The sequence below is a fragment of the Papio anubis genome, unplaced genomic scaffold (assembly GCF_008728515.1).
Source record: "Papio anubis isolate 15944 unplaced genomic scaffold, Panubis1.0 scaffold238, whole genome shotgun sequence".
Lineage (NCBI taxonomy): Eukaryota > Metazoa > Chordata > Mammalia > Primates > Cercopithecidae > Papio > Papio anubis.
Window position 1 is genome coordinate 463 of NW_022162438.1, and position 16,641 is coordinate 17,103.

Below are 16,641 nucleotides of genomic sequence, written 5' to 3' on the forward strand. Positions count from 1 at the left end.
GCCCGCAGACGATGCCCATGTTGCTGGTGCAGAGACCACACTTCGAAAAGCAGGGGCCTAGATCATGATTCATTATGATTGCCATTTGTGATCCAATCTAGCCTTTTTCGTAGAGATACTTTGAAAGTGTCTTAAAAAACTTATTTCCACCTTTACTCTCAGGCTAATGTTGAGGAAATTGCCTATTAAATTATCCAGTGCCTCCTATATGAATCTTAATGTGAAAAATTAAGAAGTTAGGGAACATGGTTCCTCCTGAGAAACTTGTATGTTTTCTCCTCTTTTACAAAAATAAATAAATAAACTAAGTAGTTAAGCCTGTATCCTTTTTTATTCCAACCATCAGGAAATTCAAAGCTAAATTTGTGGCAGAAATATAAAAACTTTATAGACCAATGTATTTCTCTTTTATATTCTCTACTGCTCTTCAATTTCTAATTTATATTTCACCTTGTGTAGGTTTTTTCCTTTATGTAGCATTTTTAAATAAATATTCCTGGAAATGAAAGTGACCTGAAATTTTAGCAGTTGGTGAATTTGATTCAACAGACAAAAAACATGGCCTAAACAGAGGTAAGAATATTGAGAGAGTTAAATAATAGGGCTGGAACAAAGGACTCAGTAGATTAGCCAAACCACTTATAAACATTTGCTGTGATATGGCAGCAACACCATAATATTTTCTTGTTGTAATATTGTCTTGTTTTCTTGTTATAATATTTTCTTGTTCAACACTATAATATTTTCTTGCTGGTGATAATAACTAAAATAATCAAGTGAGATTCCAATGCCAGAGCAATATTGCCACTAACATATACTAGATTTCAATCCTCTGCTAGTTTCTCCTTTGAGACTGTAAGCTCCAAGGCAAAAGGAGAGTCTTTTATTTGTCTTTGCTCTCCTTAGTGCCTAGACTTGTAGCAGCTGCTGTTTTGTAAATACTTAAATATTTCAGAATGAATTAATGAGTGAAACTGTTTTCAGCCTTAAAAAATCAATGTATCACTCATTTTGAGATCCTTATGTACATAAACCAGTAGCTTCTGATTTTTTTTCAGCTGCCTAGGTACACGTGTGTTTCTCTTCCAAATCAGGGTATTTTAAATGGATTCCAGTGTTACTTTCTTTGTTAGTATGACAAAATAATGTAATTTGTTTCTCTCTTTTGGTTTTCCAGGCAGTTTTAAAATATATATTCAATAAATCCTTGATCAATCAGAAAATAAATGTTTTCTTTTTTCCCAACTTTTATTTTGGGCTTGGGGGGGTACATGTGCAAGTTTACTACATGAGTAAATTGCATTTGCTGATATGTGGTGTATGAATGATCCCACATCCAAGTAGTAAGCAAAAATGAATATTTTCTGAGCAAATATTTGATGAATTCTGTTTCTCAGTTGGATGATAACTGATGAATAAGACTGTGAATACAACCGTGAAAGGCATTCACTTTTTAAAGATGAAATCATGACAACTTCGTTTAGTTTCTCATTGAAAGACATACTTTAAACCTACTAGAATTCTTTGAAAAAAATGCTAACATCTATAAACTGGAAGCTAAACTTGCGACCCTTTCTAAACTAGAAAAATTAAGCTAAACTTTTCTGATTTATTCCTGATGTGTTGGTTCATTTCTATTTTCTCTATGGTAGGCTCTATGGAGAAATATATACATATACATATGTACGTGTGTGTGTGTGTGTGTGTGTATTATATTCCAACTTTCTTAGTCTCTACATCCCAAAATCATTAGATAGTCAAAGCCTCTGTATTTCAAATGTTGGACATCCAGAAGATTTGGAAGTACAGATGAGGCAGAGGATCTAGGGAGCTCCCTCTCCACCTTACACATTCTAGTCACCACATATTTTCAAAGGACTCTTGAAATTTGCCAAGGATGGGCCTAGGTGGAACTTAATATGTACATACCTACATGCGTGTGTGTGTGTGTATATGTGTGTGTGTGTGTGTATATATATATATAGAAATAGAGTTTCTTCCCCCAAGGAGCCAATAATAAATACAACAAAAGAGGTAATACATCAATTCAGTCTTAACAAATGCCACAGAAGGCTAGCATGTTCCATAGAGTAAGGAAAGGTAGGTCACAGGTGATTGATACGATCAGTGAATGACTCATGGAGAATGTAGAATTTTAGCATTTATGGTCTTAAATGGGCTTGTTTCAAAAGTTATTATGACATGAATCACATGGAACATTTTATATTTGCTAATTGGGTAGAACCCGCAATTCAGTGGGTCTTTTTCGATATTTCTATGTGTTGCTACTAATGTTAAGGAAAGTTTACCTGAGCAGCCGAGTGAAGACTACACCCTCCTATTTTCCACTTTAATTTTCTTGCCATTATGCCATACTACCTTTCAACTAGTGAAGTATGGGTTATCTTATTACTGTTCATATTTTTTCACTTGCCGAATTTTGGAGTCTATCAAAAAATCACATTAACTAAAATAAACCTCCCATCTCCCACTCAGAAAACAAAAGCAGATGAGGCAAAGTTGGCAGTGGATTCACATTCACACTATTACTGAACAACATTTAAAAATTCTAATAATTAAGATTTCTGAACGCTTACTTTAAGCAAGGATCTCCATTAAGCACCTTATAAATGCATCACTTCATTTAATGGCTCACTGCAACCTCCACCTCCCGGGTTCCAGCAATTCTCCTGCCTCAGCCTTCCAAGTAGTTGAGACTACAGGAACCCGCCACCACGCCCGGCTACTTTTTGTATTTTTAGTAGAGACGGGGTTTCACCATGTTGGCCAGGCTGGTCTCCAACTCCTGACCTCAGGTGATCCACACCCCTCGGCTTCCCAAAGTGCTGGAATTACAGGCGTGAGCCACAGCGCCCGGCGGAGGCAGGCATTATAATTAATCTCTTATACAGATGAAGATGCTTAGGTGCATAAAATTAAGAACTTATCCACTATCACCCACGGAAAAAGAGAAGAGTTGGAGTTTGAATCCACGCAAGAGCCCACGCCCTTAGCATTAAGCTACCAAGATAGAACTCTGTAGATGGGAAATCGTATCTATTAACTGGCTCTGGAATTTTAAAAGTCAATTTTATAAGTTACAAAAATAGATATGGATAATTATTTATTCAGTGGCGCTGACTCACTCAAAACACCCACTGTGATTTATTCTTTGGTTGGGGAAACAATTATTGATCCGGTGTTGATTTGTGTTCTGGAAACCACATGAAAATACCTAAGCAGTCGCAGATGCTGAGGGGAGCTGGGCCAAGCTGGTAAGAACTGCTGGTGGTAGGAGCTCTGGCATAGTGCACAGGGCAGGCCCATAGAAAGGCGGGCCCATTGTTGGGGGATCCGGCTTCCGGAGGAGGGGACGACATTCAGGGTTGTATCAGGCCCCAGAGGCAGCGGCAAGGGAGACTGTGAGAAACTGGGAGCAACGGCAGGTACACTCCGAACTCTATTGACGGTTCGAAATTCCCGCTTTCTCCATAGAGATGCTTTTCTTCGTATTTCCTTACAGTGCTCTGGGTCCATACAGGCTTTTCTTTTCATACACTTCCGTCACATCCGCGGGTCCTCGGCCTCCATCCTTTATTTTTGCTAGGCCGCTAAGGACGCTAGAAAGCAGTTCGAAACTCCCGCTTTTTCCATAGAGATACTTTTCTTCGTATCTCCTTACAGCGCTCTGGGTCCATACAGGTTTTTGTCTCAGGCACTTCTCTCACATCCGCGGGTGCTCGGCCCCATCCTTTATTTCTGCTAGGTCCCTAAGGACACTAGGATGCCGCGGAGGGAGCCAGGGGACCCAGCCTTCAGGACTGAGAGTGAATTCTTGAGGGGAGGCGAGGAGGGAAGAAGAGGTGAGCAGAGCGTGGGGCGGGCGAGCGGCAAAGGACCAACCGTGTGGGGTAGGGGAGAGGAGGAGCTGTGGGACTCAAGCCAGCAGACAGGAGGACCCAAAAGGAAATGGAACTGTCACTGTCCTGTGGGGATGGTTGAAGCCAGCAGGCAAGAGGACAAAGAAGGAAATGGGACTGTCACTTGCCTGTGGGGACGGCTGAAACTGAGCCTTGAAGGTCACAAATCAGTCTATCCTGCTTACTAAGGAATTTTACAAGCACTGAATCACCAGCTTGTCACCGAATTTCACAGGGCAAGACTATATTCACTGAAAGGATCTTGACCTAGAAAATCAGAAGAGCAGACAATTAAGATACCTAGAAATGAATTGCCTGGCTCTGCCAGTATGGCAAAAGGGCTATCATGCAATGATAGCAAATGGAATATTAGTGATGGTTTTATAAGGAAATAACAGGGTCTTATTTGGGGGAAGAAGTTGAGAGAAAATCAAGCTCAAATTTAAATGTATTTATTTCAAGAGCCAGATTTTGAGACAAAACCCTAGTAACACCTTTTATATTTAAAAGGTTAGGTACCAAAAAAAAAGTTGGGGATGGAGAGAGCTTCCATTAACTACTTCAGATTACCATATAGCACTATTAAAAAATAACAGTACTATCAAATAGCAATTATTTTTAATTATTTTTAATTATTTTATCATGGGAGGCTATTACAAATATTTTTCTGCTGTAAGGATCAAGTTTTAACTATTTAAGGGATTTTATATATAGTTGTACTTGCATATATCATATATAAGATAATAATTTGAGATGATTCAAGAAACAAAATATGCAGCTAAAATTCTCTGAAATTTAAAAACCATTAATAATTGCTAACGCAAAATAATATTTCAAAAGAAGAAAATGAGATATCTTGATGAAGTAACATATTGTCAAGCAATGTCTGTTTAGGTTAACTTCCTTTTAAACAATAATATGCCCCCAAATTGCTTTGAGTAACTACATCAAGAATTTTACTTACATTTTACTTTAGACTAGTTACCACTTTCACACACCATACCTGGGTTCATGTTTTTTCCTCAACCTAACATCCCTAAATTTCAAACTTGTATTTTCGCTTTCTTCTTTGCTAGAGAAAAATCTAAAGACAAGTGTCTCATACTTGTTTACATTACGTCTGAAGATGTAAACTCATCCAGTCAGAACAGATAAACTGACTTTTGCAAAGTAACTAGCATTTACATTCTGTGATTCTGAAGAATTTCTTATGATTGGTTTCATAGGACTAAAACTGAAACTCTCATTCTTCAGCAGTTAGCTGGCTATCCCCAAAGGTTAATCCCTTATACAAAACTACAAGACAATAGAAATGCAGAGAGATTGCTTTGAACATATTAATTTCCATGTGTCCTTTATTTACCAGTTTACCAAACAAAATATAAGAAATAAGCATAACAGCTGAAAATATTTGTGACATGATAGTTAAATAAGTATTTTTAACATCTTAATTTAAGAATAATTACAGTTAAAAGTCATGCCTCAGATTTAATATTGCATTAGGTTTTAATGCATTAAGGAAACAAATCTAAATAAGTCAACTGGGGTGTGGGTGGTAAGGAGTGGAAAAGACAATGCATTTGACCACTGTTAATATTGGTTATAACAAAAATTCTCTGAGTGCAATGGAGCCCAAGTAGATGCCCTATGAGTTGAATATAGAAATATTAGTATTTGAGCTATGAACACTATTGTGGTGCTTTAGATCTTATTTATTTATTTAACACTATCTACTGTTTACTACTTTCAGACATGGACCAAAGCAGTGAAGGATGTATGAAAAAGATTAGCAGTGTGAATCTTGACAAACTTATTAATGACTTCTCACAGATAGAAAAGGTATGTAAAGATAGAAAACAATTGTAGTATATAGGGATACATGGAACAGATTTTGCCAAGGATAGAAGTTGGGAAGAAAGAAAAATGTACCAAAAAATGATCAAGATAATAATATATTTTGCTATGCTCTTCTCTCTGACTTTAAAAATCCATGTTTAAAATATATCTGGCTTTGACTCATTTATACTAATACATCAAAATGTCCCTAGGACAGGGGAACAAATAATTTATGTACTTTTGCCAAAGTTAAACAGAAAATGCATATAGTAGTCCCCTTATCTGAGGTTTTGCTTTCTACAGTTTCAACCACCTGAGGTCAACAGTGGTCCAAAAATATTAAATGGGAAATTCCCAAAATAAACAATTCATAAATTTTAAATTCTGCACCATTCTGAGTAGCACGATGAAATCTTCCATTGTCTCTCTCAGTCCTGCCCAGGATGTGATTCATCCTTTTGACCAGTGTATCCATGTTATATAGACCACTAGTCTATTAGTCCCTTGGTAGCCACCTTGGTTATCAGAAGCGTGAGTACAGTACAATGAGATAATTTCAGAGAGAGAGAGACCACATTTATGTAACGTTTACTACAGTATATTGTTCTATTTTATTATTAGTTATTGTTATTAACCTCTTACTGTGCCTAATTTATAAATTAAACTTTATCATAGTTAGATATGTAGAGGCAAAAATATAGTATATATAGAGTTCAGTACTATCTGTGGTTTCAGGCATCCACTGGAGGTCACGGAACATATCCCTCCATGGATAAAAGGGAATTGCTATACTTGAAAGCCTACATTGTCCAGGCCAGGCGTGGTGGCTTACGCCTGTAATCCCAGCACGTTGGGAGGCCGAGGCGGGCGAATCACGAGGTCAGATCGAGGCCATCCTGGCTACCATGGTGAAACCCTGTCTCTACTAAAAATACAAAAAGTTAGCCAGGCATGGTGGCGGGCTTCTCTATTCCCAGCTATTTGGGAGGCTGAGGCAAGAAAAGGGCGTGAACCCGGAAGGCGGAGCTTGCAGTGAGCCAAGATCGCGCCACTGTACTCCGGTCTGGGCGACAGAGCGAGACTCCGTCTCAAAAAAAAAGAAAAGAAAAAGAAAGCCTACATTGTCCGTAAATTCAGGAATGGTTTTAGTAAACATTGAAGTAAATGCATATTTCAATCTGTTATTATAACTACTCATTTTTTAGTATTTCCTATTCTATCTGTTCCATTTTCCTTCTCTTTTGCCTAAAAGCAAAGCCATTTAAAGTCTCTCTCCCCAACTCTGGACAAATGGTAGACCAAACCCACAAGTGTATATTGGGTTTATCCTCCCCCCTCTGCCTTCAACAGCTGTTGAAAAATGTAGATGGTTAAATGAAAGAATTGGGGAGTGACTTTGTGAAGCAAGAGTGGGAGGGAGACTACTTCTATTTTCTCTTCTTTTCTTATAATTCTTTTCTATTCCTTCTTTTCCTCAGCGCGCGCACACACACACACACACACACAAATGTCATAATGAAAGAATTTTTATGATCGTGGGTATTTTGAAGTAACATGAACTTTTTTTAAACAGTGAAGTTAAGTGTTCTTAACTGAGTGATTCCTAATATAACAAGAGATAAAAGAGAAAGGAATAAGCATTTTTGGTGGGAAAGGAGTTAGTGCAATGATTTTGGAAATTAATTTGGAAATATCTGTCATATTCTTAAACACTTTAAATAAGAAATAATTGTTCATTTTTGAAGTGATGATGGTATTGTGGCCATATTTTGAAACAGTCATCTCTTGGAGATACATATGGATGGTAACATTAACAGATGAAATAACATAATGTCAGAGAGTTGCTTTGAGATCAGTTCAAAAGTGGTGAGACTAGGGAAGTGGATAGAGATACAGATGACATAAGACTGTTCATGAGTTGATTCTTGAAGCTGTTTGAAGAGCATATGGAGGCTTATACTATTCAAAAAAACACCCAAGAGATATGGTCAAGAATGTTTATTCATTACAAAAAGTAGAATATGGCCTCTCTCTCTCTTTCTCTCTCTCTCTCAGTAAGAGACTGGTTAAATAAATTACAGCATATTCAAAAATGAAACTCAATGTAGCTGTTAAAAAGAATGAGGTAGGCCGGGTGCGGTGGTTCACGCCTGTAATCCCAGCACTTTGGTAGGCCGAGGCAGGTAGATTGCCTGAGCTCAGGATTTTGAGACCAGCCAAGGCAACATGGTGAAACCCTGTCTCTACTAAAATACAAAAAATAAGCTGAGTGTGGTGGTGTGCACCTGTAATCCCAGCTACTCAGAAGGCTGAGACAGGAGAATTGCTAGAGCCCAGGAGGCGGAGGTTGCAGTGAGCCAAGATTGCCCCACTGTACTCCAGCCTGGACGACAGTGTGAGACTTCGTCTCAAAAACAAAAGCAAAAACAAACAATGAGGTAGATCTATGTGGGTTTACATGACATCATCTCCCAGATAATAGTACTAAGCGGAACATCCAAGGCACAGAACAGAATATAATATGATTTCTTTCTATAGCTATACAGTCATAAAATATTTTGGAAACATATATAAGGAATTGTTAACCATGGGACTGAGAGTTGAATAGTTAGAAAGAAAATGGTTCAAGTTAGATCATATTTTTACTTTTCATTTATAACTGCTAGTCTGTTTTAATATTCTACCATGTTACCTTTTCATTTAAAAATAAATTGGGAAGTGGGCTTATTTAAAATACAGTCATACATTGCTCAATGACAAGGATATGTTCCGAAAAATGCATTATTAGGCAATTTGGTCATTGTGTGAATGTTATGGAATATATTTACACAAACCTAAATGGTGTAGCCTACTACACACCTAGGCTTTATGGTATAGCCTATTGCTCCTAGGCTACAAACCTGGACAGCATGTTACTGTAATGACTATTGGAGGCAATTATAACATAATGGTAAGTATTTGTATATCTAAACATAGAAAAGATACAGTAAAAATATGGTATAAAAGATAAAATTGGTACACTTGTAGAGGGCAACACCACTATTATATATGCAGTCTGTTCTTGATCAAAATATCTTTATGCAGTACATGACTGTATATGTATTTTTTATTAGACTTTCAAATATTAAGTGGTTTGTATTTTCATTAGTCTGTATATACTTAATAAAAAATTAAACTAGCAGCATTGATTTGTTAATAATAAGTATTCTATTTCTTCTACAGAAAATGATAGAAACCAATGGAAAGAACAATATACTGGATATTCAGTTGGAAAAGACAAACTGTCTATTAAAAGTAATGCAAGCAAAGGAGGTCTCAATTAAAGAAGGTTAGTTATTTGCTGCCTGAGGAATGCTAATTCTAATGAAAGTGTTTTTCAGTACAACAGTGATTGATATTACACCATATATTTGTAAAGTATTTTAAGTCCACATAGAGCTTTCCAGACTATCATCTCATTTATATCCTTATTATAGCCCTGAAAGACATGTAAGATGGGTATTATTACTCTGCCTCACCAATGAAGAAACATAGAATGAGACAAGTTAAATAATCTTTCTGAGGCCGCTCAATTTTCTGAGGTCAAAAGAAATGTCCAATTGAAGTCTCAATACAGGCCTATAAAAACCATGGAGAAAATAATTAAATTGAATTTATACCTTATAATTACATCAAAATAAATGTCAAATGTGTCAAAAATGTGTGTTAAAAGGGAAGTTGTACACATATATTGATTTGCTCTGTCAACTGAGAGGGCCTAGAGGCAATAATTCCCCACTGACATTGAGCATTTCTGGTTCCCAGATCTTGGTTCCTTACACCATTCTCTAATAAAAGGAACCAAGATTTTTTTGAGACATGGCTGATTATAACACTGGGGCAGGAAAGATGCACAATAAGCTTCAAGTATCTTATAAGGGCAGAAAGTAAGAAAGTCCTCAAAAAGGAATAAACAAACAAAAAGCACCCCACAGTGATGGGAGTATGTTAAAAGGGAGATAAAAGCCAACTGAAAGAACCAGTGCTGGAACAACCTGAGCTAGCCCAAAGTGTAAAATAAACATCCATGAATCCTTACTGATATAAATAAATGATTTAATAAATAAGCAATTGGGGAAGAAGAGACACATCTTCTGTGCAAAAGAATTGCAAATGACTTTTGTAGATATTTTGCCCTCAAGGAGGAAGAGCATGGCTCCACACTCATTAATCGTGGGCTCAGTATAGTCAGTTTCTTTACTATAGTGAAGACACAGTATGAAAAGGGTGAGGGTAGGGGAAAAGTAACTACAAAGTGGAGAAGCCTGACAAATACTACCTCAGTTACATGATTAAGGTCAACATAAATAGTTATATCATATTGATAGTATACACTCTTGATATGATATGATAAAGATGGCACTTCTGTGGTCTTCTTCCCAAAACCCATAACCCTAGTCTAATCATGAGATAAATATCAGAAAAACTCTCATAGAGAGACATTACAAAATACCTGATCAGTATTTGCAAAACTGTCAGAGTCATCAAAACTAAGGAAACTCTGAGAAATTATCACAGCCAAGGTTTGAAGATACAGCCCTAAAAAGTAAAGTTTATTCAAAGTTAAAAAAATGAAACCACAGAAAACTAGAAGAGAAATGTAGGGTTTTTATTTTTATAATGGAGAATGCCTTTCTAAGTGTATGACACAGCATATGGAAACAATAAAAGAAAGGATTTGTACTTTTGATTCTAAAAAATTAATAAATTTTTGGAACAGTTTTGTTTTAAGTTGACAGAAAAAAATTGAGTGAAATTACAGAGAATTTCCGTATACTCTCTCACCCCACCACTTCCCTATTATTAATATCTTGCATTAGTATGATACATTTGTTATAGCAGATGTGCCAATTGATCCACTATTATTAACTAAATTTCAGCCAGACAGGGTGGCTCACACCTGTAATCCCAGCACTTTTGGAGGCTGAGGGGGGTGGATCATGAGGTCAGGAGTTCAAGACCAGACTGGCCAAGATGGTGAAACCTCATCTCTACTGAAAATACAAAAATTAGCCAGGCATGGTGGTAGGCACCTGTAATACCAGCTACTCAGGAGACTGAGGCAGGATAATTGCTTGTATATTCAAACATTTAAAGAAGAAATAATACCAATCCTACTCTAACTGTTCCTAAAAATAAAGGAGGAGGAGAGAATACTTCCACACTCATTCTAAAAGGCCAGTATTACCCTGATACCAAAATCGGACAAAGACACATAAAAAATAATAATAATAACTACAGGCCAATATCTCTGATGAATACTGATGTAAAAATCCTCAAAGTGCTAGCAAACCAAATTCAACAATACATTAGAAAGATCTTTCATCATGACCAAGTGGGATTCATCCCTTGGATGCAAGGATGGTTCAACATATGCAAATCAATCAATGTGTTACATCATCAACAGAATGAAGGCTAAAAATTATATGACCATTTCAAATGATGCTGAAAAAGGATTTGATAAAATTCAACATTCCTTCATGATAAAAACCCTCAAAAAACTGGGAGAGAAGAAACATAACTCAACATAATAAAAGCAATATATGACAGACCCAAAGCTAGTACCATACTGAATGGGGAAAAACTGAAATCCTTTCCTCTAAGATCTGGAACATGACAAGAATTTCATCCACTGTCACACTGTTATTCAACATAGTACTGGAAGTCCTAGCTAGAGCAATCAGACAAGAGAAAGATATAAAGGGCATCCAAATTGGAAAGGAAGAAGTCAAATTATTCTTGTATGCAGATGATATGGACTTATATTTGGAAAATCTAAAGACTCAACAGGAAAACTATTAGCATAAACAACTTCAGTAGAGTTGCAGAATACAAAATCAACATACAAAACTCTGTAACATTTTTATATGCCAACAGTGAACAACCTAAAATAGAAATTTAAAAAGTAATCCCATTTACAATAGCTACAAATAAAATTGCATACCTAGGAATTAACCAACAAGTGAAAGATCTCTATAATGAAAACTGTAAGACACTGATTAAAGAAATTGAAAAGGACACCAAAAAATGGAAAAATATTCCATGTTCTTGGATTGGAAGAATCAATATTGTTAAAATGCCCATACTATTCAAAGGAATCTACAGATTCAATGCAATGCCTATCAAAATACCAGTGACATTCTTCAAAGGAACAGAAAAAATGATCTGAAAATTTGTATTGAACCACAAAAGACCCGGAATAGCCAAAGCTGTCCTAAGAAAATGAAAAAAAAACTGGAGGAATCATATTACCTGACTTCAAATTATACTACAGAGCTACAGTAAGCAAAACAGTATGATACTGGCATAAAAACAGACACATAGACCAATGTAATAGAATAGAGAACCCATGAACAAATCCATACATCTATAGTGAGCTCATTTTTGAAAAAGGTGCCAAGAACATACACTGGGGAAAAGACAGTCTTCAATAGCTGGTGCTAGGAAAACTGGATATTCATATGCAGAGGAATGAAACTAGATTACTGTCTCTCACCATATGCAAAAATAAAATCAAAATGGATTAAAAACTTAAATCTAAGACCTCAAGCTATGAAACTGTTACAGGAAGACTTCAGGGAAAACCTCCAGGACATTGGTCTGGGCCAAGATTTCTTGAGCAATACCCCACAAGCACAAGCAACCAAAGCAAACATGGACAAATGGGATCACATCAAGTTTAAAAGCTTCTGCACAGCACAGGATACAACCAACAAAGTGAAGAGACAACCCACGGAATGGGAAAAAATATTTGCAAACTACCCCTCTGACAAGTGATTAAGAACTAGAATATGTAAGGAGCTCAAACACCCCTATAGGAAAAAATATATATAATAATCCAATCCAAAAATGGGCAAAAGATTTGAATAGATATTTCTCAGAAGAAGACATACAAATGGTAAACAGGCATATGAAAAGGTGCTCAACATCATTGATCATCAGAGAAATGCAAATCAAAACTATAATGAAATCTCATCTCATCCCAGTTACAATGGCTTGTATACAAAAGACAGGCAATAACAAATGCTGGTGAGGATGTGGAGAAAAGGGAACCCTTGTATACTGTTGATGGGAAGGTAAATTAGTACAATCACTATAAAGAATAGCCTGGAGGCTCTTTGAAAAACTAAAAATAGCGCTACCATAGGAACCAGCAATTCCACTGCTGGGTATATACACAAAAGAAAGGAAATCAGTATGTCAAAGAGAGATCTGCACTCTTTGTTGCAGCACTGATTACAATAGCCAAGATTTGGAAGAAACCTAAGTGTCCATCAACAGATGAATGAAGAAAGAAAATGTGGCACTTACAAACTATGGAGTATTATTCAACCATAAAAAAGAATGAGATCCTGCCATTTGCAACAACATAGATAGAACTGGAGATCATTATGTTAAGTGAAATAAGCCAGGCACAGAAAGACAAACATCATATGTTCTCATTTATGGGATCTAAAAGTCAAAACAATTAAACTCATGGACATAGAGAGTAGAAGGATGGTTACCAGAGGCTGGGAAGGGTAGTGGGGGGCTGCAAGGGAGGTGGGGATGGTTAATGAGTACAAAAAAATAGAAAGAATGAATAAGACCTACTATTCGTTAGCACAATAAGGTGACTATAGTCAATAATAATTGTACATTTTAAAGTAACTTAAAGAGTGTAACCAGATTGTTTATCACTCAGTTGATAAATGTTTGAAGGGCTAGATACTCCATTCCCCATGATGTGCTTATTTCACATTGCATACCTTTATCAAAACATCTCATGTACCCCATAAATATATACACCTGCTATGTAACCACGAACATTATTTTTAAGAAATACGATTTTATTTATTCTAAATCTAATGTCGTTTCAGCTGGATAGTACTTAGCAAATATAAAAGAACGAATAAGAATGACAACGTATGGAGCCAAGTGTGTGATAATTCACTTAGGAAGGAAGGGCAAACTACACATGATCAAATTTATTCAACAACAAAGAATGATATATGGACATTTTATTTTCTACATTTGATGCCAGTCAGATAAAGAATTTCTTTGCCAGTTAAAGATAGTAATAATATTAGTATTGAGAACTAAGTACTACAGAAAACTCTTTACATGTATAATTGCTTTTAATATTTGCAACTATTGTATGAAATACATATTAATATTCATATTGATGAATATTATAATATTATGGGCTCATAATCTTAGAGCCCATATCTGAGCTCAAAATGATTATTGATTTACTAAATTATATAGTATAAGAAATAGCTTAATATTCTGACCTCTGGTTTTTAGTAAGAATTTAATAGACCAGCATTTTCAAATTACATAGTAAAGTCCAACAACAACAACAACAAAACAACAGTGTGGATTAAATTTTGCAAAGAGAATCAAAAGCCATTATTCAAAATTAGTGAATGATATTGTCTTGAAGAATTTATCTAGGTTCAGCCCGCGGCACCCAAGATGGCCAAATAGGAACAGCTCCAGCCTCCAGCTCCCAGCATGAGTGACACAGAAGACAGGTGATTTCTGCATTTTCAACTGAGGTACCAGATTCATCTCACTGGGGCATGTCGAACAGTCAGTGCTGGTCAGCAGGTGCAGCCCAACCAGCAAGAGCTGAAGCAGGGTGAGGCATCACCTCACCTGGGAAGTGCAAGGGGGAAGGGAATTCCTTTTCCTAGCCAAGGGAAACTGAGACACACAATACCTGGAAAATTGGGTAACTCCCACCCTAATACTGCGCTTTACCAAGGATCTTAGCAAATGGCACACCAGGAGATTATATCCCACACCTGGCCCAGAGGGTCCCACGTCCATGGAGCCTCCCACATTGCTAGCACAGCAGACTAAGATCTAACTGCAAGGCGGCAGCGAGGCTGGGGGAGGGGCACCCGCCATTGCTGAGGCTTAAGTAGTTAAACAAAGCCGATGGGAATCTCGAATTGGGTGGAGCCCACTGCAGCTCAAAAAGGCCTGCCTGCCTCTGTAGACTCCACCTCTGGGGACAGGGCATAGCTAAACAAAAAGCAGCAGAAACCTCTGCAGAAGTAAATGTCCCTGTCTGATAGCTTTGAAGAGAGCAGTGGTTTTCTCAGCACGGAGCTTGAGATCTGGGAATGGACAGACTGCCTGCTCAAGTGAGTCCCTGACCCCTGAGTAGCCTAACTGGGAGACATCCCCTACTAGGTGCAGACTGACACCTCACACCTCACATGGCTGGGTACACCTCTGAGACAAAGCTTCCAGAGCAAGAATCAGACAGCAACACTCGCTGTTCAGCAATATTCTGTCTTCTGCAGCCTCCACTGCTGATACCCAGGCAAACAGGGTCTGGAGTGGACCTCAAGCAAACTCCAATAGACCTGCAGCTGAGGGTCCTGACTGTTAGAAGGAAAACTAACAAACAGAAAGGAAACCCACATCAAAACGCCATCAGTACGTCACCATCATCAAAGACCAAAGGCAGATAAAACCACAAAGATGGGGAAAAAGCAGTGCAGAAAAGCTGGAAATTCAAAAAATTAGAGCACATCTCCCCTCCAAAGGAATGCAGCTCATTGCCAGCAATGGAACAAAGCTGGATGGAGAATGACTTTGACAAGTTGAGAGAAGAAGGCTTCAGTCGATCAAACTTCTCAGAGCTAAAGAAGGAACTACGTAACCAGCACAAAGAAACTAAAAACCTTGAAAAAAAGAAGGGATGAATGGATAACTAGAATAATCAATGCAGAGAAGACCATAAAAGAACTGATGGAGATGAAAACCATGACACGAGAACTACGTGACAAATGCACAAGCTTCAGTAACCGACTCAATCAACTGGAAGAAAGAGTATCAGTGATTGAAGATCAAATGAATGAAATGAAGCAAGAAGAGAAGTGTACAGTAAAAGGAAATGAACAAAGCCTCCAAGAAATATGGGATTATGTGAAAAGACCAAATCTACATCTGATTGGTGTGCCTGAAAGTGAGGGGGAAAATGGAACCAAGGTGGAAAATACTCTGCAGGATATCATCCAGGAGAACTTCCCCAACCTAGTAAGGCAGACCAACATTCAAATTCAGAAAATACAGAGAATGCCACAAAGATACTCCTCGAGAAGAGCAACTCCAAGACACATAATTGTCAGATTCACCAAAGTTGAAGTGAAGGAAAAAATGTTAAGGGCAGCCAGAGAGAAACGTCAGGTTACCCACAAAGGGAAGCCCATCAGACTAACAGCAGATCTCTTGGCAGAAACTCTCCAAGCCAGAAGAGAGTGGGGGCCAATAGTCAACATTCTTAAAGAAAAGAATTGTCAACCCAGAATTTCATATCCAGCCAAACTAAGTTTCATAAGTGAAGGAGAAATAAAATCCTTTACAGACAAGCAAATGCTTAGAGATTTTGTCACCACCAGGCCTGCCCTACAAGAGATCCTGAAGGAAGCACTAAACATGGAAAGGAACAACCAGTACCAGCCATTGCAAAAACATGCCAAAATGTAAAGACCATCAATGCTAGGAAGAAACTGAATCAACTAACGAGCAAAATAACCAGCTAATATGATAATCACAGGATCAAGTTCACACATAACAATCTTAACCTTAAATGTAAATGGACTAAATGGTCCAATTAAAAGACACAGACTGGCAGATTGGATCAAGAGTCAAGACTCATCAGTTTGCTGTATTCAGGAGACCCATCTCACATGCAGAGATACACATAGGCTCAGACTCCCCTACAATAATAATGGGAGACTTTAACACCTCACTGTCAACATTAGACAGATCAACAAGACAGAAAGTTAACAAGGATATCCAGGAATTGAACTCAACTCTGCACCAAGTGGACCTAATAGACATCTAC

General features: G+C 37.4%; 1 protein-coding gene across 4 annotated transcripts in view; it reads left to right on the forward strand.

Moving 5' to 3' along the window:
* Nucleotides 1-357: 357 nt before the first annotated feature.
* The window catches only part of LOC101022090 (coiled-coil domain-containing protein 152), a 53,025-nt gene continuing 36,741 nt past the window's right edge, over nt 358-16,641 (forward strand). Inside the window, exons 1-4 of one of the 4 annotated variants that reach the window (XM_009208344.4) lie at nt 3,406-3,446; nt 3,767-3,863; nt 5,671-5,759; nt 8,979-9,084. In XM_009208344.4, coding sequence (XP_009206608.1) covers nt 3,785-3,863; nt 5,671-5,759; nt 8,979-9,084 — 274 coding nt within the window. In that variant the 5' untranslated portion in view covers nt 3,406-3,446; nt 3,767-3,784. Of the gene's footprint in view, nt 574-3,366; nt 3,447-3,469; nt 3,864-5,670; nt 5,760-8,978; nt 9,085-16,641 lie in introns of those variants that run through there. The other 3 variants (XM_009208345.4, XM_003899627.5, XM_021939341.2) reach the window with 3 other exon arrangements.